Here is a 27,302-nt window from a genome sequence, read left to right as displayed (position 1 = left end):
GAGTATATATTATATGAAATATGTACGATTTTTCCTTCACTAGAGTTTTTTCTCGTTGGGTTTTTTCTAGTAAGATTTTAACGAGACATATTTCATATATATATATATGGGTATCTAAGGGGGAGTATTATAAATATTAGAAAAACAGATACCAATTACTTAGTGTCCTAAAAGCCATGTGTCAATCTTCATGTTGTCTATGTGCCTTGTAGTTATCCATAATTGGTGTTCGTATAAGACCACATTCTACTTGCCACTTTACCTATAAATAGTGTCATTTGGTTGAACTTAAAATCACACACATTGGTGAGAAATTTACTTCAAATTTACTTCAAATTTTCACTAATTTTTATATTATTTTTTAAATAATTTTAATTAATAATTTTTTTATTATATTTATATATTACTATATTATATTGTCTTTACTGACACTAAACTCATTTACGCATTATTTACTAAAAGAAAGGTCTGAGTTTTAGAATCATTTCGAAAGCGCCCCTTTTGAAAAGATATTTCGAAATCACCCCAACTGTTGCAGAAACCCCTCAGACCAAAAGTAGGGTTTTAGCTTTAACCCTCAGCAGCCAAGAAGCAAGAGTCAGTTCTTGTTTGTCTTCCTTACCAAGAACAACCTTCAGAATCTTTCATTTCTCCTGATAAACAATGGCCTCAATTGGTGCTAGATCTGCTTTTCGGTCATTCTCCGGTTCTGCACGCCGTGCTGCTACTCACATCGGTTCTCAAGCCAGGCCGTCATCAACCTCTCCCTTTCGCATGGCAACTAACAAGCCCCTCTCTCATCGAACTTTCAGGTGCGTTGCTTAATGATTTTGCATCCATTTTAAGTGCAAAAGCTTCTGAATCTAGAGCTCTTTGAGTTTTTTTCCCCTCACCAAAAGGAGATAAACGAAAACGGTGTTCAATCTTCATTTTTATTTCTCTCTTCAGTGTTTTAGTTACGAAATTACGCTCTAAAATTTTGAAATGACAACAAGATAGCCTTTCCCTTTCATCTGATTTAAAATAAAGAGTTTGGCGAAACGTTTCAGTAAATAAGGTAATTTATTTTGCTTGAAGGTGTGCGCCTGTGATGAGCTTCTGTTTGGAGTCGATGATGCCATTTCACTCTGCGTCGTCATCGGCTTTGATGACTTCAATGCTCTCTATCTCGCGCCACAGCTGCGGTTGGCTTCCCGAAGGTGCATAACTGATAATTTAATTCTTTACTTTCTTGATCTGTCATGAGCTAGATCGAAATAGGGAAGGACAATACGATGTATTTGTATAGTTTGGAATTCAAACCATATCCATAATTTCTGAATGAATTCTTCCGTGGACAAGAAAAAGAGTTCATAATTTTCTGGAAGTTGGTTTTCTATTTGCTTTGGTTCTTCGTTGGATGAATTTCAGCTTTATAATTGTTTTTCATGAATCAAGAGAGTAGTGGTTTGAGTGGGGATAATGATCAATTATATGTAGAAATAGTGATATCTATATTTAGGTCGAGGGGTTACATCAGCTCACAGTAATCGGATGTCTTCGGAGGATATATGAGAGTATTCTGTGGTTGAAGTAGTTAATGTCTATGAATCATCGGAAGCTGCCCCATGAAAAGCTCTCTTTTGGGTTAATTTAAGTACTGATATGTATTTTTATGCCAGTATCTTATAATTGTTCATAAGGATTTCCTGTGTACATAAATTTGAATGTATTAGGCTAGTTTTGTGATATCACTGCTTGAGCTTTTATCTTATTAATGAGTCTTTCTGGTTTCTCTGCTTGATATAGAACTTGTAAACATAGAGATACCTGATCCAAGTCCGTAATTTTCTTTATTTTTGTGTTTGAAAGGAGAAGTGGATCTGCTTCTAGGCTGTCTAACTAGTGGATTTTTTACTCTTGAATTAGGTAGCTAGCACACTTTATAGGCCCATTGATGTTCTTCTTGCCTTGTTGCTCTGGTGAGTTGGTGCCTGTAAACTCATTTAGGACTGATAAAATTGAACGGAATTGTATAACTAATAACATGCATGCACAACAACTGGATCATTTTCCCCCTAGTAGAAAATTAATTACATCAAGTAGATACTCCTCAAATTAGGAGTCAAACAAGCTTAACAGACAATAATGATTCATTGTCTCATTCCTCCACCTTCCATGACCGTCCATTGATCAGAGTTGAAGTCCTTCTGCTGAACTTGGTTGTTATAAATCTTATTATTTTATATGTTACTAGAATGAGTCATTTATGCGAAAACCTTCCATTTTTTATTCAAATTATTAATTAAAAAAGTACATTCCCCTCTTTTCAATGTAGGCAAAGACAAGACTAGATGAGGATCGAGAAGCAGGAAGGAATGACTTGATTTGTTTTTTTGAATTTTCCCTTTTAAGTCCTAGAGATGTCACCCCCCGGCCCACCCCCAAGACAAAGAAAAGAAAGAGAAAAAAAAAGTACATCTAGGAGATGCCATCAATAGGTTAAATGAGATGTTGTATTTGGAATGAAATAATAAACTATGATGTCCTATTTCGTTCACTTTGTTTGTAGATGATTGTTTTTAGAGTGTTGAAAGATTATATATTCAATTTAATTCTGCAACTATATTGGATTACGGATTACTAGATCGTTGCAGAATAAATTTGGCTTCTACATAGTTTAATTATTGTTTTGCGAAGTTTACTTTGTTTATCAAGTAAATGGGACTGTTGATTTGTTGTTATCTTTTCAATTCCACTACTTCATAAAGATGGAAGTTGCAAATTCAACAATATATTACTCTGACCATAAGTAGCATGGAAAGGAGTTTGAAGTAGTCCGATGAAAAATTGAAGTCTTCTTTTTGAATGATACATTGAAATATCCTTTGGAAAAATGCTTCCAACTAGAATGAATGTTTTGTAGTTTCCATGACCCAAAATCAGGTCCTCAATTTCCACCTTTTAAGTTTAAACTTGGAAAATGTCAATCTACATATCTCTTTGATGAGCATGCTCATCACCTCCCAACTTGTTTCTTTTGATTGGAATATCAAACTGACATTAATAACACACTGGTCACTTGTGTTCATCAGCATGCAATGATGATCTGTGATAAAAAAAGGATCCGACGAAGTTCTGTATCCAATCCTCTATACGGACAGTGACTTCTATTAAGTAGAGGTTTCCGAGCTCCAAATGGTGGTTTGTGAAGAAGAGCTTCTTATCAATGGCAACGGTTTATCGTTTTGAAGACTGAATTAATTTTTAGTGCTCAAAATGTTCATCATATACTTGATTCTCTATGTAGTACTCATTGATGGTTAACATTTGTATGTGATCTATGATCATGCTAACTTCTTCATCGAATGTTCATTGAGCAATTGAAAGCTTCGTTTTCTTGCTGGAAAAGTGGGTTTGTGTTTTGTAGAAGCTTCGACAAAAGTGACTTGAAATCTGTGCTAGTGATGCATGGTTGAATAGGAGAGTCTTGAATCTTTGAAAATTTTCAAACCAAACACCGCACTTTTTCTATTGCCTCCTCTTTGATCATTAGCCATCTTTGCTTTTCAGTTGAGACCTCGGGTTTATTGTGAAACTTGCCTATACAATTTTCCAGTTCTTGCTGTCTGACTGCCTCTTGTTTTGTTTTCTAGGGCGGTGATATTCAATCAACGTGTATAGCATGAAGGTTTGCAACAATGTTGAATTTGCCATTTTCATTGCTCGTCTGTATTTCAAGTCCAGATTCATATACTATTTTTGCCTAGATTTTCAAAATTTGGTTTCCTAGCTTTTCATTGGACGATTCAATATAGACCATTTGAAATACACCCTACTTCAATTTTTTTCCTTCTGTTAGCTAGTATTTGAATTGTCGGTACAGTAACCAAATTCACAATCTACATTTGAGAACAATGTCCAGTTAGTGATTTCATAAGTTTACAGCATTTGACCAAATCTTGTTTGTTTGTTTGTTATTTGCTCAACCATGTTCTAGTGTTGTAATGAATATGAAGTTTGATGTTGAAAGTGACTTTCACAAACATTGAACAAACAATTTTTTTTTTATAGGAATTAGCTAAATAAATAATCTATAAAGTCAAATTGAAACTACTAGTACCAACCAAAATGCACTTAATTAACTTAAACCAAATTGGTTCATGTATATTTTGTCAAATAAGTAGATATAGTTGAATCAAGATGTCTTTTCTTTATTTTCATGTGCATAGATTTTGAGTTAGTTGTGTAGAGCAAAAGTTCTCTCTATATGTGCATTGGGAAAGAGCTAGATGTGAGATGAACATGAGAAAATTTGGTTAGGTTGGAACAATGTGGCTAGCAATTCTATAGGAGAGAAATTTTAACAAGTATACTTTAAATTTGTCTAAGATGGTTATTAAGAGAGAGATTTTGAACTTGCATCCAACCATTGTAAGCGGATAATTATGTTGGCGAATCAAGTTAATGATCTTTATCATTGATCGTAAAGTACACAGTTCAGAGTACATTCAAAAGAGAAGCAATCAATTCCTCCTTGAATGATTAATCAAATAAAAACGTTAGCTTTACATATTTCACATGTACATAGAGAAATCCATAACAAGCGCTTTATGGGGTGGTTTGGAACTCATCTAACCTCGGCCATAAAATAAACCCTGTACAGAGATTCAACGTGCTTTCTTCTTTGCCTGAAGTTTACAGGACATATGAGACCTATCATGTTCTCTACCTAAACAAGTTGTGAAGATGATCAGGACTATGTTCCTCTGTCCATAAAATGTCGCTGCACACCATAATTCTTGAATTTGAGCTGATTACTTCAGCATTTTGAAGCATGAAACCATGGATGATGGGCAGTGGGAGCCCCTTCTTGAGATACGCATTGGCATTTGGCAACAACGTAGTTTTGACTAGAGTCTGCACAACTGGCTGCAAGTTTGCAATGTCGAGCGATGAAAAGTTGACTTGAAACAAAATAACTTTTAGAATGTTCTTCATTCTGCAGAATAAATGGAATGTTAATATACCTGAATTAGGTCCATATGCAGATTCCCAATATTGCTCCACTTCAATGACATCTCGAAATCGTTTAAATTGACGTTGCCAATGAGGTTGTTCCCCAAGATTTTAGCTGTACTGGAGGCACGAACCAACTGAAATGCAAAGAAGAGGAAGAAGGTTGAATCTTGATGAAAAAGAATCTTTTCACTGGAAGATGATGCAGATGGGACATGAAACTATTAAAAGATAATTTCATGCAGACAAGAGACCATCTATCTCATGTTGTATTAAATAACTTCGGTTGGAAACAAATACATTAAGAAAAAAGAAACTTAGTACTTGATTAGATCGACTAGAGAAAAAAATGTTTTTAAAAAAAGTCATTTTCATTTAAACTCTTTCGATAATAATCGTTTAAAATACACTTTGAGAAAATTTCAAAAGCTATTTTGAGTAGTTGTCTTCAATTTTTAAAAAATGACTTAATTTCAAAATTAAACACTGAAAAGGTTAAACCAAAACACACACTTAGTTCTGGGTGAAATCAGCTTTAATCTTCATATCAAATGGCTAGGGATGTTTTAGCCTGAAGAGCAGTTCTTATGGAAGATAATTCATTGAAGCATTCAAAATTCAAGAGAGCTTTAATAGGTTGTGTTTACTACCTTCCATCATCTCCTGAGTGGATGGCATATAAATTATTTTTGAGAGGTGACAGGTCTACATTTTACAACACGCGTGTTATGTAGCAACTCTTTAGCATCATTCCAAGCCATAAACAAAGGTAATAGGCCTTCAATGTCTGTGCACTAATGTACTTATGGATTTATAGTTTCCCCCGGATAACTATTTGATCAAATATTCACACAGGGTTCTTGATAAAATCCATAACAATGTACTGAAATATAAAAGGTAAAGGAACTTACAAGATAAACAAATAATTCGAGGTACTTGCATCCTCACTCTCTTGAGATCACTCTATAGACCAACTGAATCAATGCTTAACAGTTAACACTTTCTTCTTCCCCCACCCATGTTGTTTATAACAAACTAGCATGACCACTTCTCTAGTCAATTACTAACATACCCATAAATCCTAATAATATTCCTAATCTTATCCAAAATCCATTCCCATCAGTTTTACCCTTCCCTCTTTAGGACTAGTGATGGCTCACTGTCAAAGTCTAGTTAATTTGAAGTGTGCATCTAGAATCTGAATCTTTTCAAAATAAAAATAATAACAATAAACTATATATGCATGCAAGTATATAATGATATTCCAATTCTGAACCAATGAACTTACCAATGAGATGCATGCAACTGGTATTAATTCACCTCCTTCTACTACGTCAATTATCAGGTCTATGTCCATGGTTGCAAAAATTTGGTGCTCTGAAATCCTTACGATTGGTGGAGAAGGTAAAGTGATATTCAAGCTCACGTCAGCATCAGGATATTTCTTGTACAGTTGGGGAACAATAAATCTCCATCCAGCAGTGTTTAGAAGCGGCTGGTTGGGCACTTCATTCAAACTCCACTGCATAAAATCTGCCTGTATATGAAGGATAGGATGATTTTAGTTTTGTAGGTGTAGCCAAGTAATACCATGCGAGAAAGAAAGATAAAATGCACAAAATAATATTTGAACCAACATTGTAGTATAGGGCCAATGCAGAGTTAAAGACTGCTTCATCTATTGTTATTCCAAACATTTTAGAAGGATCCGTACAGGAAGCTGAAGGTGATTTTTCAAAGTGGTACTCTGGTATTGGGAGCTTTTCTCCTGCCCTGAACAGACCATTGATCTTTAAACCAATGGAGGAGTTACTAAGTAAGGGTTTTTCCGCAAAAGTAATATCAAAAGAAGCATTATCATCCACTTGGACTTCCTTGGGAAGTGCTTGCAAAAAGGAATCAACTTTCAAGATTCCTTTTCCTAGTTTCTTACAAATCGCCTTTTCAACAGCAGAACTTATCTGTTCTTCGAATGCATCAACCAACCTAGGATAAAACACAGTAAAAGAAAATTAGAATAAGCAGGAAAAAGGTGCAGGTTGTATACAAAGGCATTATTATCGTATAATCTGACATAGACTGGGCAGTATCTATGCGTAAAGGCAGAAAAGCATAATTTCAATTGATCTACTTTACAATTAAACATTTGCCAGAAAGGAATGACTAAGGATTCCATCTTAAACTAAAAAAATGCTATGCTAAGACATCTGTATGGCTATAATGAGCATACTGCTGATCGCCATCATTGCTAACATGAACGAATCAATTTTGCTTCTTTACAGAGATGAGGGAACTTAAATGGACAAAGGATCATAAGAATAAGATCATGATCATGTTTTTGGGCATAAATAACAGTGTGAATGCTAGATGTAAATATTTGATCATATGGAAGAATAAAGAATAATTTGAACAATATTGATGAATGATGCCTTGATTTTTTCTGTTCAGTATTGGTTCTCTTTCTCATTCTTTGTGAATGGTTTTTGTAACAAATTGGAAACGATTCAAGAATTTTTAAGCATGCTAAAGATAAAAGTAGAAGGAAATCCCAATCCAGGATGAGTTCTACAATCATGAAAGAGTTACATACCCTTGATAAAGCCAAGATGCTCCTCCATCCAACTTTATAGATATATCTCGGACGGAACAACCACACTCGAGAAGAAATAGTTTTATCGTTTCTTCTTGAAGCTCCAATCCTAAAGTAAGTCGAACTTCCATGCCATCGACCTGTTTCATGAATAATTTTATCTCATGAACTATTTAATGTGTAAAGAGACAGATGGAGATGGATATTCAGATGGTCAACGAATCATCTTTTCAAGAATAATAGACATTCGAACATGATCATATATATAGATTTCTTTTTGTTAATTTTATTGATCAGTCTCAGAACAAAATAGAAAGCATTATGCTTATCTTAACCAGCGTCAAGAGAGTAATCAAAGTAAAACCCACAAAAAGTACTGAAATCTGTTTTCAATTCATTCAAGTTGCAGAAATCTCCTTCTTAAGCCATAAATTTACTTTGAACTAATAGCATATCCAACGCACATGCTTTAAATACATTACTCTAGGGGAAAATATACTCTCCCACGATCCAACATCATTTTATGTCAATACCAATATTTCCAAAAAAAAAAAAAAAAAAAAAAAAAAGACTTACCTAGATGCATCCTTATACAGGAAACCAATTCCATCTCCTTTACTCTAATCACAATTTAGTGCAAAATAGATACACAACTCCACCCCAGACCTCATTGTTAACAAAACCAGATAACTTATACAAACTTGGGACTGAATACTGACAGCATTCAAAGCCTAATGATAAACCCTACTACCAACGAGGCATATACCTGAACAGAAGCACGTCCTTTATCAGAAATCTCCGCTGGAACAAGCCAAGTACTATATGAATAGCGCCAATCCATGCTCAAGTCGCATGTAGTTCCTGAAGCAACAATAGAAACACCCGACTCATCCGGGTTAACATCCGATGAAGGAACATCAACTTGGTATATGGTAGTGTTCGATAACACCATATGAACGTTTCCAACAAATGGGATTTTGACAGTTTTTTCGGACTCGGGCAAATTAATCGGAATCACAGAAGAAATTGCCTTGTTAATGAACAAGTCTTTGAGGAAATCAAGACCCTTTTGGGATATGACCACAGATGTGAAGGATTGGGTCGGTGAAGGATTAGCATCTCCCGGGATGAGCAAAGACACCCAGAGGAGCAAGAGAAGTATTGAAGCCATAGAGAATTTGAGCATGGAGAAGCATGAGAGAAAATCAGATGAAAAGCCAACGAGGGCAGCTTGGAAATTTGCCATCGGTGAAATGTCATTATTGCCCACCTCCAGCCAAAACGAAAGCAAGTCACTTTTTTGCCAAGGCTTCTTGTTCTTCTTGATCTTTTTTTTTTGGTGGGGTTTTTACAATTACTGCCCTTTTGCGTTTATGATAAAACCTTCTGGTCAAAGTTTAGACCTTGGCTAGTGGACACTCGTCCCCGTCTGCTCCTATCGGTTAAAAAGAAAGTTGTTTCTTCTGTCCAATAAAGGGCAATCGACGACATTCCTGCCCCATCTCCCAGCGCGCGAAAAATCAGCGGCTTGTGAAGATGGCATTACAAACTGGGGTTTCAACCTCCAAAGTCCTCATCCTCGTTGGAGCAGGTTTTTTCACATTCGCCTTTGCTATTTTGATCATTCATCTGTATTCAGCTTTTAGCTTTTACGATCTTATTTATGTCTCTGGATATTGGGAAACCCCGGTTTCATTGATATTGTACAATCCCTGAATCTGGTTACGTATTTTCAAGTAATTATGTCGTTTCCTTGGAAATAGAATTGCAATTTCCAAGTTCCATACCATCCGATGTTCTTCTCTGATTGTTGGGTTTCTCTATCATTCATTAGGGTTAACTGGTTCTGTTGTTTTAAGAAGTGGACGATTGTCTGATCTGATATCACAACTTCAGGAATTACTGAAGGGTGTGACGGAGGAAGAAATCTCTCCCAGCCCTTATAAGTATGATACTGCTGTTCTTGCTGCACAGGTTTGTACCCTGTACATGTTACCTTAGTGAGGGAAGAAAACGAGTGAAATTTTGCTTCTGTTTGGTAATTGGGATTAATGGGAAAAGAAATGACGGAACATCTATTGATAATTGATGTACCAAAAATTTGGAGAAGCAACTTGAATATGAACTATTCCTCTGGTTAAACTCCGAATGCAGATGGTATTCTTATATGGTGATATCAAAATAATCAACAATACTCAAAATTTTCTTTTTTTTTTTTAAAGAATGCTTACTATCTGTATGTTGGATCCATTGCTTTAAAAGCTTCAGTTAATTTAAAATTATTCTGATTACTGATTTGTAAACTCATTCAGATTCGGCAACTGACACAAGAGATCAGGGAATTGACATTATCCGGTCCTGTAACTGTCTTTAATGGGAACTCTTCTAGCGGTATGGATAACTTTTCTGTTGATTCTATGTTTTAAGATTATGATTCTCAGTCTTCTTTCTTTGAATGCTCTTATTGAAAAATCTCAAGCTCTTGTTTTTGAATACGTAATTCGTATATTGACCTAATGGGCATCCGTTGTCAGTGAAAAACACTGAAAAGAAAGCAGTCTCTTGTTTTAGAAAAAAAATTGAAACAAGGCATACATTCTAGTATAGGTAGATAGTATACTCTGAATTTTCTACCCCTGATTTTTACTTGTCCTATTCACCTTTTATCAATTCCTGAAACTTGGCTCTTTTGAGGTCTCAATAAAGAGGACTAAGTTTATGTAAATAAAGTTTATGAAATTTGGCTGCAGGATATCCATATTTCTTAGAATTCCGAACTGTTTGCTTGATATTTGGAAAGAAAACTGTTGGTTTCATACTCACCCAACCACTTCATGTATTTATGGAATCCAGACTTCTAGGCTTTTTGGACCCAAGTTGTTGAAGTTCACATAAATTTCATAAGGGGCAAGCCGTGGATGGATACTGGAATTCTCTTAATTGAGTCTCTAGATGGCATTCAAGTAATTGATCGGAAATAAGATCAATGCATCTCATGAAGTCCCATACAAAAGCATCTACTTTATTTTTTCTCACTAATGTGTTTGGCCCATGGAACATGAATATATATTTTCACTGCTGTGATAAGCAATATAAACAAAGATAGAAAAATTCAAGAACTTTGTACTCCGAAATAGAAAGAAAAAAATAAGATTAATTTTGAGTTGGTAAAAGCGAAGTTTGGTGTATCTGGACATGCACAGAAATTGCTTGTAATGCAGACTTGGCATGCTGATCTTTTCTTCTTACAGGGAATTATGCTTCTTACTTGGTACCTGCGGCTGCTGTTGGAGCAATGGGATATTGCTACATGTGGTGGAAGGTAAAACTTTTTGATTTCAGTTGACTGAAAAAGGGAAAATGTATTTTTGTAGCATGATTGGCTTGGGTAACAAAATTTCTTTTCATGATCTAGCAGGGATTGTCATTTTCTGACATAATGTTTGTGACAAAGCAAAACATGGCAAATGCTGTCTCGACTGTCTCAAAACAATTGGATCACGTGCATGAAGCACTGGCTGTAAGTGACTGCTTAGACATTGTGTAATGATCTTCAACAGGAAAGCTAGTTCATGGTTATTTCATTACTTTAATTTTAAACCATTTTTTGTGTCCAGTCAACCAGGAGGCATCTGACAAAGAAGTTGGAGAACTTGGATTGGAGACTGGATGAGGAGATTGAAACAACAAATCTCATAGCAAATAATGTAAGAGCTACCCTCTTCCTACTTTCAAGTCTCGATAGATATAACATTCTAAGCTTTTCTTTTTGCACACAAAGATGTAGACATCCACGAACCAATTTTTAATTGTATGAAGCATCTTATTTGATCCAGTATAGATTTTTTGACCAGGACTGGTAAGGAATCACACTAGCGTTTTTACTTTCATGACTACTAAGAATATCAAGATCACTGTCTGTCCCAAAATTTCTTGTTGAAGCATCCTTTCCTGATATAAAAGCCTTTCATCTAGCTGAAATTTCTCTTAATTCTGAGAAAGGAGACCACGGACCCTGTGAAATAAATCATATTCGTCGGATATTAAGTGAATGCACCATCATTTGAATTTTTATCTGTGTGCAGGTGGAGGATGTTAAATCGAACCTTTCTCAGATTGGTTTCGATGTTGAAACAATTCATCAAATGGTCTCACAATTGGTGAGTCACTCACTACCTTAAAACTCTTTTCTAAGATGCAAACCAAACCACAGTGCAAGCTGTTCTTATCCCTACTGACCCAAATGGCAAACAGGAAGGAAAACTCGAGGATCTTGAAAGGAAACAGGACATCACAAATTCTGGTCTCTGGTATCTATGTCAAGCTGCAGGAGGTGTCAAAGACCGCATAAGCGAAAAATTCTTCCCAGTGAGTAGCTTCCCTCATCAATCTCTCAAAGCTGAATGCAAATCCTTCTCCCTCTGAAGTGGATGTTTGTTTCATTAATGTTTGGCAGGAACTTGAAGCAAAGAAGATTGCAACGATTAAATATGAGGAGAATCCCCTCAAGGTATGAGAATGCTGCACAAATATTGCAAGATAAGTAGTATCTATTTATGGACAGCATTTGAAGTGCTCAATACTTGAACAGGGACTGCAGTTCATTGCTGATACTAAAGACTCCACTGTCACCGCAATGCCAAATGGAGTGAAGGGAAATAGCTTTGACAAATACAATAGTGAAAAAGTAGCAGTAAGACGAACAAGATTGCATAGATCATATCCTGTTGGGATTTCTTTGGCCCAAGGCATCATGGGTTGTGATACGTAATGTTTTCCTCTAAGTTTCATTTTCTGTTTGCTAGTCCATGAATATATGTCTAATTCAATTGTGTTTGTTATTCACTATCATTTTTACATGAGAAGCATTTGTGATTTGAATATAAAGTAATGCCTTCATGGTAAGGTTTACAGGTTTTGAGGTTTTACGAGAACACTTCCATTTGTTGTGTAAATTGTCTGAACTATGATAAATCAAATGAAAAATATTGCGCATCTCTCTCACACAAAAATGTCTGAAAATTGTCTGATATTTTTGGCCCCACGTTATACTTGAATGCCATTGTTTATGAAAAACTATAAAGGGATGTAACGAAGTACTATAATTTATTAATATTATTCTTATTATTATTATGGTTAAAATACTATTTTAGTCCTACTTTACAAGGATGTTTAATTTTAAATGTACAATTTTAGTCCTATTCTCAAGAATTCTTAAATTTAGTCCCTACTACTTGTTGGTTTTTTGAATTTATTCTTTTTGTTATTTATTAGGATTTTTACTATGAATTTTTAAAAGGGGTTTCTAAACGAATAGCTTATTTAAATAGGCTGAATTACGCTAATAGCCCAAAACTACCATTTATTTCATGGATAGCTTAATGGGCTAGGATATTTCGTAAAAATCAGGCCCATCACAGTAAAAAAAAAAAAAAAAATAGAAATATGAAACGCTCCACAGATGGAAACAATTAGAAGAACATGCCTGAAAGATATTCTTTCCTAAACTGTTTCTTTTCAAACATACCATGAAAAGGAGTTGTTGAACCTACAATTGAAGAAAAACAATTGAAGAAAAACCATTCTTCCATCTTTCTAAGATTTCCATGCACACCCATCAATGAAAAAGCACTTCGCTTGAAAAGTGAGGGTTTCATATATATATATATATATATAACCTAGAATCATTGAAAACCACACACCCTGCCGACGACGAGCTTAAAAAATCGGTAAGTTTTATAAGCCCCAACATCTTCAGTACGCCTTTGTACATTTGGGACGAATCTCCTGTATTCTGTATATCATACTATTTATATAGTTATTTTACGGAAAATGCTTAAAGTTACTGTATATACTGATCAAAACCAAATTTTGTAGCCTTAAAATCCATGCCTTAGGTATTGAGGATGGTGTTACAACAATGATTTTATGATGGAAGAAATGAAGCAGAGTACCAGGTTATCAAGTTCAGCAAATCCGCAGATGAAGAGGGGCCGTTTGATGAAAGTTTGTCTGCTATAATTGCCCAACATGTATTTGTAACATACATGCGTATATTACACATTATAATACACATACTTTATATTTCATATATACATGTAGGTGAATCAAGTTAACAACATGGACTACCAGGTGATCGATGGAAGCAATCAATATGTTGTACACTTACTTACCAAGAGGTGTACTTGCAAGATGTGGGATATTTTGCGAATCTCATGTTCTCACGCATGTGCTCTTTTGACCATCAAACATTTATTTATAAAACAGTATGTTTCATCGTACTATTTGAACATAACTCTTGGTTCAATATATAGAGGCTTAATCCATCAATTAGGCGATCATCGACAATGGCACATAGGCCAGTCAAACAAAAACGAGGTGCAACAGGCTCTCCCTTTGCTCCTAGTCACTAATATCCTCCCACCCAGTATGAAGCGAATATTTGGTTGTTTAGAAGACTAGAATTCCTTAACAAATAGAGTTCAAGAAGCGACCATTTGGTTGTTTAGAAGACTAGAATTCCTTTACAAATAGAGTTCAAGAAGCGCACGGAATGTAGTCGTTGTGGACGATTTGGACATAATCGAAAGAGATGTAGATATTCTTTTACACAATGGGGCTATCCATGATATTCTCACTACAAAAATTTTGGGCTTTAATGTTTGTTAGGTTTTATGTCCTGAAACTCGCAGTTTGTAAAATGATAAACATTTTCTATAAATAATTTACTTATTATTGATTTCATAAATTGTAGGAAAGTCTAAATTCAATAAACTAAGATCTAAGACTATTGCATGAATACTTGAACTTTACGTGGAGACATAAGAGTGGATCAGGTTCGAGTAAATAGTCAAAATGATCTATGTTACATGAATAAGGTTGGGTACCTTATTCTAGTAACACTATTGGATGCGGTCTACTCCATAATTGTTACAAAGAGTTGTAAAGTACTACATATGATGATCCTAGTTCGTACATGTTATGACATGAGGAGTGGGGGCGCTGTCTCTTATACACATCTAGATGTGTATAAGAGACAGGGTGATGGTTGGCTCAACAGTGCCGACTCAATAAGACTCCTATTTCAAGGTAAGACCTAATAGATAGCTGGGGACATAGGGTGCAAGACGAGTTCATGCCTACCCAATTTAGGGATAGGAGAAAAGTTGTTATCTCAAGAACGGAATCCAGGTCTTGAACAAGGGGTCCCGTCATCTCACTGGGTTGAGAGAGTTTGATTTAGTGATTGGATCACAAACCAGTTGTTCATTAGAGGATCAGTAAGAACTTGAGGAACAAGACGTAATCTCGGGGGTAAAATAAATATTTGATCCAGTAGTTATTATGAACAACCTGTGAAGGGTCGATTTGCTGATTATGGTTAAATCATGTGGACATAATATATCTACAATGAGGGGAGTGCAACTATGAGCTTTAGTGGAGTGACCCATTAGTTAACGAATGGAGATTAATCTAGTCTAATGAGTTTAGCCACTAGCGTGATAAGTTAATTTAAAATGTTCAAATTAGAATTAAGGGAATTAGTAATTATATGAGATATAATTACACGTTTAATTTGAGAATTAAACGGAATATGACAATTTATATTTAAATATGATTTAAATATATAAAGATGTATGTGTGTAAAAATTAATTTAATATTTGATATTAAATTAATTAAGTTTTATTTAAAAAATAATTTTATAAAACTAAAATTTTCAGTTTTAAAATCAAAATGGATTTTAAAAAATCAAGTTTTGATTTTGAGATAAAATTGAAAAATTGGAAAAACAATACACAAAATGGGAAAACAACTTTTTCCATTATCCATCTTCTTCATGCTAACACACTTTCCATTTGCTCTTCTCCATTTACTCCAAGCATGAGCTGCAATTCATGCAGCTCTCTTCCATGCATGATGAGTTGCAATATATTGAAGAGATTGTAGTGAATTTTGGGTATGCAATCAAGAGAGAATTTTAGAGAAAATTCGTGCTGAAGAAAGTGTTCTTCAATAAGATTACTGTTGTGAGCAATTCTCCTTCAGTCCTTGATTCAAACTTGTTTTGAGTCCCACAACTCAATCTAGAGCACGAATAGTAGGGAAGATCTTGAGGGGTCTACAACAAGATTTGAAGAAGATTGCAACTGGAGAATGAGCTTTGAAGAGGTTCTACAAAGGTATATCATGAAACTCACTTATTTTCTGCAAGAGTATGCTTTATATTTTGCCAAAATTAATAAATTAGAGTGTTTTATATTTTGTCATGAATTAGAGTGTTGGGATTAGTGTCCTAATTCTCCCAGAGTCTAGTTGTTTGTAATGATTCACATTGTTTGATGAATAAAATAAATGTTATTTCATTGTGGCATTTACTCATATCCAATAAACAAAGTTCCATGGTTATCTTATGTGAACTTAAGCATGTATATGTGATATATAAGTAGATCATGCCTTAAGTGATAACCTAAATAGGTATGTAGTATAAGGATTAAGGTGGGACACCTGATCCTGGTGACACTACGGATACGACCCACTTTGTAGAGGTTTGTAAGTGTTGTAAACTACTACAGATGGTAGATCCTGATCTGTATATAACGCTGTTGATACTAGAGACTTACATCTCACCTAAATGACCATAGGTGACACGACCTCAATCCTGAATGTTTTGGGAACTCCTGCCTTTGAGGGCGGTCCTTTGATTAGTATGGGTGAGAGTGGCCAGATTGCCAACTCAATATGCCTACCTTTTTGGGGACTTGTCTTATTTGGGAGCTGAGAACTCAATCCACAAGATGGAATTCATTCATTTCCCGAAGATTGCTCTCTTAAGGGCTGATTCTGGGGCTTGAACATAGTGGATACAACTTTTCTTTGGAAGATAGGACTCGGTCATAGTAGGACTATGACTTATGTTCATTAGAGGTATAAGTGGTACTTAAGAAGTTAGATGTAACTAGAGATGTTCAATTTCCCCTGGGGATGGGGCCTCGCCCTGAACGGGGTGGGATTCCTTGATTAGGCGGGCAATGGGGGAGGGAGTGGGGGAAAAAAATTCCCCGTGAGCTAAACGGGGATGGGGACGGTTCCCAGGTAGGGGTGTTTCGTCTCCGTTAGCTTAAATACCCTAGCCTAGACAGAACCCGCCTTATACAAAAGGTCCCTTATAGATAAATTTGCTACACTTTTAATCTTTTATTAGTCAATTTAATCCTATTAAATTCATTAGAACTGTGATCTTAGGTCTATCTCCACCAAGTTTTAAAACTCTTTTAAACCATGATTCCAGCCTAAGTTCCCATGCATGTCTTTTTATTGATTTTAGTTCTAATTTCCCTTATAATACTAATAAAAGAAACAACCAAAACCCATTCACATTACCATGCACAACTAGGTATTTATAACTCTTATAAATTTAACCTATGAGTCATGCTTCATGCAATGTCCATTCATTACTATATATAACTTTTATATACTTGGTAATGCTTCCATACACCTTTATACTATAACACTTATAATATAAAGATGATGCATGTCTATGCTTAATGCATGCATAAATATAACTCTTATATTATATGATGCATGAGCATGCTCTTATGTAATTTAAATCATGCAAACTACTATATCATACCACTAACAATATAGAGATGATGCATGACCAATGCATAACCTAAGGTGAGATTTCAACTATATGACATACCATATGGCATATAATCAAACATACATCCTATTTACATTCACCAAAGACTAATGGACTGGGATGATTAGCCTCAAAACCGAAAGTTAAAATTCTATCTATTACATAAATCCATCGAACAAACCAGTTCACAGGCAAACCGGGTCTTGAACCACCCGAGCGAAGCCTTCCTGATCGTTTAGTAAACTAGCCAAGTATCCACGATCGCTTAGCAATGATCGAGTATCATTTACATTGCAATGAAGCATGAGGCACTCAATCATTTAGTGCTTTAACATTAAACGCGCAAGTCTAAATGATCGTTTAGATGACGACGTTGCTGTGAAGCACGATCGTCTAGACAATCATAGAGCAAACACTTAAGTAACCTTTACTCCGCGATCGTGTAGTCAGTGACTAAGCGATGGTTGAGCTACACGATTGTTTAGTGCACGTGCTTCAACCTTGCTGCCGAGTATCTCATACTCAATGATCGCTTACCCTATCGTTTACATGACCTGGCCAACGCTTTGTCTTCTTCTTCCTCAAAGTATAGTGCAACTTCTTGCCTTGAAGCTTCATCACGCGCGACTCACTAACTTAAACACTTTGAATTTACAGACTCAATAGCAAGTTAATATGCCCAAAAACATAGTGGACCTTACAATCAACTTTAAATGTAAAAGAATTAAATAACCAGAGGCAACCGTCTCAGAAAATTTCATTAATCCACATCCACAAACATATGTTCAACACTTAAACAGAATGTAGACATGCTTTACCCACAAAGAGTGTAAATTCTATTCTATATATCAATGGATTTGGAAGATCAGAACCTGACTCTGATACCAATTGAAGGAACTCTTATCAAAGAGAATCTATGAGCGGAAGCAAGATCGTTCCAAATTCATTGTGACAGAAACACAAGCATTCACAAACATACAAACAAGTTATGCATTTCAGAACAAATTACGGCATGCTTTCAATAAATTAAATACAAAAGAACGAGAGACTCACCTTTGAAGAACTCTTCTTCTGTCTTTCTCTTGCTCTCGTTTGGATCAACACCTCTCGCTATCGCTGCGAACGTCTACCCAAATCTCTCACTGTCGCTTAGCAAACAAACGGTCTTCTCCACGAACAACCAGCAACTAGGATACCATCACTTAGTAAGTATTCTCAGAGTGAGAATACAGAAGGTGTGGGCTCTATTAGATTTGGTAGAGGGAAGGAGGAAACAATGATCGTATTCAAGGACCAAGCAAGTGGAAGAGGTTTGTGCCTATCATATAGACTTGTGCTTGATCGTTTAGAAAAGGTGCACGATCGTTTAGGTAATGTGGCTTGATCATTTACACGATCGTTTAGTGAATCTCGCTTAGGTGCGCGATCACTTAGTAAAAGCTATACGATCATTTAGGCAAATGCACGCGTACACAATTGTTTAGTCAACACTTGAAGTTGTCGTGTAGGCTCTTGTGAGCTAAACGATAGACAGTGAACAACCAAAGAAGCAATAGTCCGATTCTTTTCCAAAATGAAAAAAAGTTTCATTTTATCGTTCAGTTATGATAACTGAATACAACCTCACACTTTCATGCACGATTATGGAGAAAATCACTGACAATTATCTCATAATTGTTTTAATTATAAATAAATATAATAAATAACTTATCAAATTATATTTATAACCTATAGTTTTAATATCACATCATATACAACATTTAAACCATAGTCCTTTTTCTCCTTTACTTGATATAAATCATATTTACATAATTTTCCTCCAATTAATGTATCTCATACATCATGTCATCTATATAATATATAATTGAACCAGTTTAATCATATCATATATAATCAAACTCCTTCTTGTCAATTTAAACACTTCAAACTGGCCCAAAAACTGATTCTCAACTTGAATCCATTGAGCTACCAAATGGACCTTATGGACCTGTAGCTTGAAGCTTCAATGGTACGTGAATAGCTGACTAAACTCTTTAGTCACGAGATTCACCATCTGTTAACTGCCAGACACTCCACTAAAGACCGACAGCTGCACTCTTCTCACCATAGATATATTTCTGTGTCCATCAGATATAACCAGTCAACAGTACGATAACCTTTCACAGATGCTCGTAAATACAACTGGGCCAATTTACCATTTTGCCACTATAGTTACATCTAACTTCTTAAGTACCACTGATCCCTTTAATGAACAATATCTCATAGTCCTACTATGAGTGGACACCTCTTGGGCTATGAGAAGGTTTGACGCCACATCATTCAAGCCTTAGAATCAACCCTTAAGGGAGCAATCTATCTACTTACCCCTTCTTCGGGTAAGGAGTGAATTCCATCTTGTGTAGTTGAGTTCCTAACTCCCCAATTAGACGAATCCCTAAAGTGGTAGGTTTGAGAGTCAGCTATCTGGCTACTCGCACCCATGAAAATCAAAGGTCTGCCCTTAAAGGCAGGAGTTCCCAACTCACTCAGGATTAAGGTCATGTTACCTATGGTCATCTTAGTGAAGTGAAGTCTCTGTTATGAACGACGTTATATAACGAGACTATACACTTGTGGTCCGATCTTATACAAACCCTTTGTATAGGACACCCCTACTCGCATGTCTTCATATGCATGGTCAGGATCAGACCATCTATAGTAGTTCACAACACTTGTAAACCTCTACAAAGNATGGTCAGGATCAGACCATCTATAGTAGTTCACAACACTTGTAAACCTCTACAAAGTGGGTCGTATCCGTAGGTCACCAGGATAAGGTATCCCTTCTTTATCCTTATACTACAGACCTTTTAGGCTATCACTTAAGGCATGATCCACTTGTATATCTCATATATATGCTTAAGTTTACATACAATAACCATGGATCTCTATTTATTGGATATGAGTAAATGCAAATAAAATAACTCTTATTTTATTCATAACAATGTGTACAATGTTTATAAACTACGAGACTCTGGGAGAAATAGGATACTAATCCCAACACTAATAATTCAGGTTAGTCATTCTCACGCTCTTCTATGTCTGGCATGTCCCACAGACGCTTGTTTTAGACTACTTGCACCACTTGTTTAGCTTGACTGGCAAATACAAAAGGCTCGTTAACAAACCAATGACAAGCTGTATTAATAGATATATATACCCCAAATCCACATATACTCTATTGGTCTTTTTAAGGTCTATATCGAACCAGGTACACTTAAGCATAATTACATGTCTTCTCTTGGCATACTGGAAGTCCAATACTTCAATGACAACACCATAGAAATTATGCAGATCACCTCCACCTTCACTTTCTGAAAGCACCATGATCCCGTTATTTTGTGTACTCCGACAATTATCAAGCTCACTACTGTATTCCATTAACAATACATCTACTATATGAGCGCACTTCTGAAGTTGGCCCCATCGCTAGTGAATATATATCATTAGACATATCTCCATTTTCACGCAATGAAAGAGCCTATTAATTCAGTACAACGCAGTATATCTTAAAATCTAATTTCACCTGAATTAATTCAAATGAAGTTTTACTTGTCTTTTAAACCCATGCTTACATGAGATTTGAACCAATTAGGAAAGCCTCATTGGTGCATTCTGTATAAATCATCATAACTTTGAGCTTTATGTCAAATTAGTCTCAAATATTGCTTATAAGAAAGAGACATGTCTCAAATTTCTATTTCACACTTTGTATCAAAATCATCAATTACAATAGAATGTTCAAAACATACTTTTGATAAGATTTTATTTCCATGCAATTGTTCAAGATGTACCAATGTGCACTGCATTTCTCTTTTCTCAATAATGTCCTTACTCTTGGTGCTCCTAATGGTCGTGCATTTTGTCTGAACATTGAGAATTCACCACATATCTTATTCTTTGGAAGTCTATCATCATTTCTTTTATCTCCATTGAACCTCGTCTCAATTCCAGTTATGTATAAAGAACAAAATACCAATGACATTATATATGCGTCTATTATAGAACCCTCAGGACGTGCTTTGTTTTTTACATATTATTTCAATGTCTGTAAGCTTCTTTTGATAGGGTACATCCAACTATAACTATCTGGACCTGCAACTTTTGTTTCATATAGAAAATGGACGGCAGAGTGCACCATTACATCAAAAAAATGCCGGTAGAAATATTTGTTCTAACTTACAAAGTATGATTATAATGTCTCTTTGTAATCGATCCAAGTCCTCTGTTGATATTGTTTTTGCACATAGATCACATAAAAATTTGCATAACTCAACGACAACAGTGGACACGTCCTTTTTTAAGTATGCTCGAACACCAAATGGAAGAAGCCTCTAAAGCAGAACATGCGAGCGTGAGTTTTTAGCCCCCATAGTTTTCCATCTTTCTCACTCACACATCTTGATATATTTGATACAAACCCATCAAGAAATTTTGCTGATTTCATCCACTTACAAAATGCAACCTTGTCATTAGTAGTCAATATGTATGCACCGTGTGACTTTACAACTTTATCTCCTACCTTTTGCAGGTGTAGTTCTTTTCATATATTTAGATCTTCTAAATCCAAACGAGCATTAGTTGTATCCTTATTCTTTCACCCAATGTTTAACAATGTGCCTACCAAATTATCACAAATATTCTATTCAATATGCATAACATCCAACTTATGTCTCAATAAAAGTTTCGATCAATATGAAAGTTGGAAAAATATATATTTTTATTCCAATTTAAACTTTGTTTCCATTTTTTATCACGTTTCTTTGGATGTTTGCTAAGCACGGAAAAGTTTAACAAGTTCACCTCTCATAAGATATCTTCTCCATCTATGAAAACTGGAGGAGGTCTGCGTTCCACTTTTCCATCATATTGTTTTCTCTTGTGCCAACTGTGATTATCTAGAAGATAATGTCAATGCCTGATAATGGGCAGAAATGCACGTTATCATAGTGCTAAGTTCTTAAACAATGCTGGCTTGCGTTGATAAAATGTGTTAGATTGCGTCCAAAAAGCATTAAGTTATTATATTGCGGCTGCATGCATTCATCGCATATGAACATTTGATTTTTGTATTTTTATGCAGAATATGTGTTGACGCAAGGCAAAAATTGCGATTATAGGAAATCATTGGTCGAGTGCAGCATTATCGCAAGGCTTTACGGTGATTGTGTTCGCAAACATTTTCTCAAGAAGGATTGCCACAACTTAGTGGGCGCAACTTGGTGGGTGCATCTGGGTGAAAGGCATACTTAATCGCGATGGGACAAAAAGCTAGTGACGGTCGAATCCGAATAAGCTGAAGCCGCTAACGATAACAAATACATTTAGCTTTTCGATGATCGGCGCATCAGTCAGGGAATTAATGCCATCTCATTTGAGCAATCATAAGAGAGAAGCCACCTTCACCTCAAAGCTCTATAAATACCAAAGGCAATCCCTTTAGAAAAGGGGTTCACCAGTTTAGAAAATTCACCAGTTAGCTTAGCACGTCTTTGTCCATAGTTCTTCCTTCTTATTTTAAGGCGGAGCATGAGAAGAGTAAAAACGCCGGAAATCGCTCAGGGCAACTCGAGAGAGAACCTCGAGGCGTAGAAGCAGAGGGTGGCCGACTCTCGCGAGAGCGAGATTATTTTTTGAACACGAGTAGAAAAAACATGTAAAAGCCTGGCACAAGAGATTGCTACCAGGCTCTTTATTCTATCCTTGCATTGTTATTTTGGACTTCATCTTTATATTTATACAATGGAAGTTCTTATTCCACATCTGTTCACTCTCTTAGCACGCATGAGTAGCTAAACTAGTCGAATGGGTTGAGAAGAACTAAGCTAACATGACCTAGGAAGTTCATTGCTTGCGATTATCTTGTGTTATGCTGTGCCAAATACCACTTTAGAGCTACTCGAGAGAGAGTCTAAAGAAAAAACTTAAGACTCGAGAGAGCTGGGTTAGAATCTAGACTCGAGAGAGCAAGATTAAAACTGCATAAACAAGAGATAGGGACTTAGAGATAAGCTCTGTTTGTCAACCTGCATCGCATGCATCCTGGAGATGGGAATGATATTATGTGTTCGCCTTATTTGTGTGTGTGTCATTTTGTCATTGCATAAATAAGAATAGAGGCTTATGTGTAGGTCCTATAGAATATCGCATATATCACATGCGTTCTAGCCTTAGAAGCCGTGGCATTCGCACCGAGAGGTGGTTTACTGTTGTATGCATGTTGCATGATCGCATAACATGAATGCTCCTAGGAAGTGTTAGCCGGAACTTTTCTCAACCCGTTCACCGCATACTCATCGCATCTTCCATTTATTCAACTCTTTTCAAACTCTGCCGCATTTGTTTATTTTTCATTACCGCAAACAACAACTTCAACAACTATTTATTTATTTGGTTACCGCAAAGTTTTCCTAAAAATTACCACCGCAACCTATTTTCCAAAGTCCCTGAATTCGACCTTGGACTTACCAAGAAACTCAGTGGAGTTCACTTGGATTCCACTGAGAAAACTTGAGTGCTCAATGCAATTTCATCATCACATTTCATCCGCAAATCCACATCATAAAATAACGCATTAATGCCCCATAAAACATTGCTTTCCTCTCAGCCTCAATGATGATATATCCTCTTTATAAATAGTGCATGCTCGGTAACTTTTGGTACTCCATCCAGATAGGTCACCATATGTAGGAAAGTCATTAATAGTCCACTAAGCTCGCACGTAGTTGAAAGTATTCGCTGCTAACACAATCATAAGTGTGCACACCATCATTCCATAACTCCTTTAACTCTTCAATCAATGGTTGTAAGAAAATATCAATTTCTTTTCCAAGAGATTTTGGCCCAGGTATAAGAAGGGAGACAATGAAACTTATCTCTTTTATGCATTTCCAAGGTGGTAAATTGTAAGGAATGAACACCACTGGCCACGTACTATACGAAATACTCATTTTCCCGAATGGATTGAAGTCATCTGTAGCTAGTCCTAAATGAACATTTCGTGGGTCTGAAGTAAACTGAGGAAACTCACAATCAAAATGCTTCAACTTCAACATCAGTTGGATGTCACAAAACTACACCATTAATATTCAACATGTTTATCTTTATGCCAACCATTCATTTCAGGTGAATGTTTAGATCGCAATATAATCGCTTCAATCTTTAAGTAATTAAAGGAAAATGTCGTAAAAAGTTTTATGTTGAAACTCTTTTATTTTTTTCTAGTATCAACTTTGTACTTGAGATTACACCGACATAACAGACATTGTTACAAATCGACAAATTCTTGTCCCAATATAGGAATGCGCAATCGTATTTGCAAGCTATGAAATAGACCTTCATATTCCTAGTCCTAATTCACGTAATTTTTTTTTAGCTTCATAAATGAACTAAGGTATGGATGCTCCAACGGGAAATGCTTTCTTTTAACAATTCAAGTAAAAAATCAAAATGACTTGTTAGTCCAATCGCTAAAGAACAACTTTAATAATGCATCAACTTTACCAAGAACAAAACGAAGAGAAATTGTGACACAAGCAGGGTACAACTCGTTAGCTATGCATATTTATTAAGTCTTCAAATAACCTTGTATTATATTTCTCTTTCCTTGGACATTGGTGTACATTGTTGGGGTTTGTGCCCTAAAAGTCTCGTGTCCTATAGTTTGTAAACAAGTTTGTAACGAACACTTGTGATATAATAATATATAATGATATTTACCTTCACTACTTGACTTTGCAACATTTAGATGTTTTTTTTTTTACCACAAACCAATAAACTTTAATTCCTTGGTTTGTTACTTAATGTACTTAAGCATGTATGTAGTGACAGAATATAAGTGGAGCATAGTCTTAAGTGACAACCAAAATAGTCCTCTGTAGTATATGGATATAGGACGGAAGCCTTATCCAAGTAACACTATGAACGTGGCCCGCTTTGTGGAATTTGTTACGAATGTTGTGACTTATCACAGATGGTCTGATCCTGATCATTCGTGTAGTGGATATGTGAGCGGGGGCGTTCTATAAAAAAAGTTTGGTATAAGAGACATGACCTCGAAGGTGTTAATGTCTTGTCATATAACTCCGTTCATGACTGAGATTTTCATTTCACTTAGGATGACTCATAGGTACACATAGACCTCGTAAACATGACCTGACGTAAGTAGTCCTGGTGAGTTGGGAACTTCTGCATTGAGGACGGACCTTTGATTTGCATGGGTGCGAACTGGCCAAAGCGCTGATTCAATACCTACACATTTTGGAGATTCGTCTGATTTGGGAATTGGGAACTTAGCTTTATTACTAAAGTATTACTCCTTCCAAAGTAATAGTAGAATAAGATCAAGCTCCTCACTTGAAAGGCGCTACCACCGAGCTCTGTACAATATCATGGCGCCACATAACCTTGCTCATGCCCAAGAGGTGTTGACACATAGTAGGACTATGTTGTATTGTTCCATTAGAGGGATCAGTGGTACTTAAGGAAGAAGATGTAATTATAGGTGCAAAATGGTAAATTGGCCTACTGTAATTACGAGCATTTTGTGAAGGGCATCGTATTGATGATTGGTTATATCCAATGGACATATGAAATATATCAATGGTAAGAAAAGTTCAACTGTCGGTCTTTTAGTGGAATGCCTGACAGTTAACGGATGGTGAATATCGTGACTAAAAAAGTTTAGTCAGCTATTTCACATACCGTTGGAGCTTCGAGGCCATATGTCCATAAGGTCCCCTTGGTAGCTTGGATACAAGTTGAGAGTCAGTTTTTGGGTCAGTTTGAAATGTTCAAATTGACAAGAAGAAGTTTGATTATATATGATATAATTGAATGATTTAATTAAATATGATTAATTAACTTTATGTATGAGATACATTAATTTGTAGAAAATTGGATAATAAATATGAATTTATATCTAGCAGGGGAAAATATTATAATTAATATATGATATTAATTTATCTGTTATGAATATGATGAGTCACATTCATTGGATGGTTGTAAAAGGAAATTGGACGACATCTCTTTTGTTCTAAATAACGGATGAGTGTATTGAAAGATCACTTTGAGATGCATAAATAGCTGACGTGTTGTGATGCATGGAGGCGCGGACATTGTGTTAAAAGAGAGTGCTATCACTTAGAAAATCAGTGCCTATACGATAGTACCTGCACGATTGCTACTATTATACAATATTGCTAAGCGACCACTTACCGATTACACCTTCAACGCACTACTTATACTAACGATCAGTTTACCTTTATCCTAAGCGCATCCTCTTAACTTTCGACTATTTTATAAAGTCGTAAGATGAATCGCTTAGCTCTCTTTCTCCTACACGATCGGTATAAGTACTTATCGGCTTCACTGCCTTTACCTGACACCGATTTCGTTTCTACCGCATACTGTAAGTTCATTACCCTATTTCCTACCGATCTTCATTTTAGTTGGATCCTAGCTTCTACCCTATCTTCTAATAGCTGTATCATAGAATCAGATCTTCAACTTCGTACAACAATCAGACATCTCTTGTCTATCGCAGCATATGACGACCTCATCTCCCCATTGACTTTGTCTTTGAATCACATTTGTACAAGTATCGTGTCCTCTCTTCACTCCTTTCTTCTGACCAAAATCCGCAATTCAGAAGCCCAGCACTTGGATTTCTCACTCCTAAGACCATGTCTCGAGGGCTTCTCTAGTAGTTAGGTGCTGCTCTCTGCTTTCCTTTCCGTTCCAGAAGTGAGTGATTGCTCTCACGAGTAGGACCGACTTTCGGCATTTCTTATAGCTTCTAAGACTATGAACGCAAAGAAAAACTCTTCGATAGGCAATGCATCTCTACTGATCTCACTTTTAGCATTTTGAAATGCACCATCCACGTATCACTTGAAATGTACTCTCAGTTCTCTGCTGGTATTTCATCTGTCTTCACAAAAATCGAGGACTTGGAAACAGATACTCGCTCCTCTTCAAATCTTCGTCGTCTTTCATCTCAACTAATGACGCGCTTTTTTTCATCCTCTCCCAGG

The 27,302-nt window shown here is 35.9% G+C and overlaps 3 protein-coding genes across 5 annotated transcripts; 2 read left to right on the top strand and 1 right to left on the bottom strand.

Moving 5' to 3' along the window:
* Positions 1–483: 483 nt before the first annotated feature.
* On the top strand, positions 484–3,926 carry LOC120088109 (protein NUCLEAR FUSION DEFECTIVE 6, mitochondrial-like). 3 transcript variants are annotated; one of them, XM_039045177.1, is made up of 3 exons: positions 484–812; positions 1,078–1,199; positions 3,075–3,390. In XM_039045177.1, the coding sequence occupies exons 1-3, from the start codon at positions 664–666 to the stop codon at positions 3,092–3,094; spliced, it is 291 nt and encodes a 96-aa protein (XP_038901105.1). In that variant the 5' UTR covers positions 484–663; the 3' UTR covers positions 3,095–3,390. The 3 variants fall into 3 exon arrangements, with proteins under 3 accessions (XP_038901105.1, XP_038901103.1, XP_038901106.1); XM_039045175.1 differs by lacking the exon at positions 3,075–3,390 and adding an exon at positions 2,318–2,678; XM_039045178.1 differs by lacking the exon at positions 3,075–3,390 and adding an exon at positions 3,636–3,926 and having other exon boundaries at positions 485–812.
* Positions 3,927–4,428: 502 nt separating this feature from the next.
* On the bottom strand, positions 4,429–8,849 carry LOC120088107 (putative BPI/LBP family protein At1g04970). Its single transcript, XM_039045173.1, has 6 exons — positions 8,355–8,849; positions 7,589–7,728; positions 6,636–6,984; positions 6,287–6,535; positions 5,010–5,135; positions 4,429–4,911 (listed from the first exon to the last, which is right to left on the bottom strand). The coding sequence occupies exons 1-6, from the start codon at positions 8,832–8,834 to the stop codon at positions 4,708–4,710; spliced, it is 1,548 nt and encodes a 515-aa protein (XP_038901101.1). The 5' UTR covers positions 8,835–8,849; the 3' UTR covers positions 4,429–4,707.
* Positions 8,850–8,982: 133 nt separating this feature from the next.
* Positions 8,983–12,592, top strand: LOC120088108. The gene is made up of 10 exons (XM_039045174.1): positions 8,983–9,179; positions 9,423–9,562; positions 9,901–9,979; positions 10,840–10,910; positions 11,007–11,108; positions 11,206–11,295; positions 11,674–11,748; positions 11,843–11,956; positions 12,045–12,098; positions 12,180–12,592. The coding sequence occupies exons 1-10, from the start codon at positions 9,125–9,127 to the stop codon at positions 12,357–12,359; spliced, it is 960 nt and encodes a 319-aa protein (XP_038901102.1). The 5' UTR covers positions 8,983–9,124; the 3' UTR covers positions 12,360–12,592.
* The last annotated feature ends 14,710 nt before the right edge of the window (positions 12,593–27,302 follow it).

This window comes from Benincasa hispida, chromosome 10, assembly GCF_009727055.1.
Source record: "Benincasa hispida cultivar B227 chromosome 10, ASM972705v1, whole genome shotgun sequence".
Taxonomy (NCBI): domain Eukaryota; kingdom Viridiplantae; phylum Streptophyta; class Magnoliopsida; order Cucurbitales; family Cucurbitaceae; genus Benincasa; species Benincasa hispida.
The sequence above is the reverse complement of the archived record's forward strand: the minus strand, read 5'-3'. Positions and strand labels throughout refer to the sequence as shown.

Excerpts from the sequence above, each read along its gene's own strand:
- LOC120088109 (XM_039045177.1), top strand. The coding sequence starts at position 664 with ATGGCCTCAATTGGTGCTAGATCTGCTTTTCGGTCATTCTCCGGTTCT. Across the intron at positions 813-1,077 it reads CTCTCTCATCGAACTTTCAG|GTGTGCGCCTGTGATGAGCT; the intron begins GTGCGTTGCTTA and ends TTTTGCTTGAAG. Across the intron at positions 1,200-3,074 it reads CTGCGGTTGGCTTCCCGAAG|CATGCAATGATGATCTGTGA; the intron begins GTGCATAACTGA and ends TGTGTTCATCAG.
- LOC120088107 (XM_039045173.1), bottom strand. The coding sequence starts at position 8,834 with ATGGCAAATTTCCAAGCTGCCCTCGTTGGCTTTTCATCTGATTTTCTC. Across the intron at positions 6,985-7,588 it reads GCATCTTGGCTTTATCAAGG|GTTGGTTGATGCATTCGAAG; the intron begins GTATGTAACTCT and ends GTTTTATCCTAG. Across the intron at positions 5,136-6,286 it reads CAGTTGCATGCATCTCATTG|TTGGTTCGTGCCTCCAGTAC; the intron begins GTAAGTTCATTG and ends TTTGCATTTCAG.
- LOC120088108 (XM_039045174.1), top strand. The coding sequence starts at position 9,125 with ATGGCATTACAAACTGGGGTTTCAACCTCCAAAGTCCTCATCCTCGTT. Across the intron at positions 9,180-9,422 it reads CCTCATCCTCGTTGGAGCAG|GGTTAACTGGTTCTGTTGTT; the intron begins GTTTTTTCACAT and ends ATCATTCATTAG. Across the intron at positions 10,911-11,006 it reads ATTGCTACATGTGGTGGAAG|GGATTGTCATTTTCTGACAT; the intron begins GTAAAACTTTTT and ends ATGATCTAGCAG.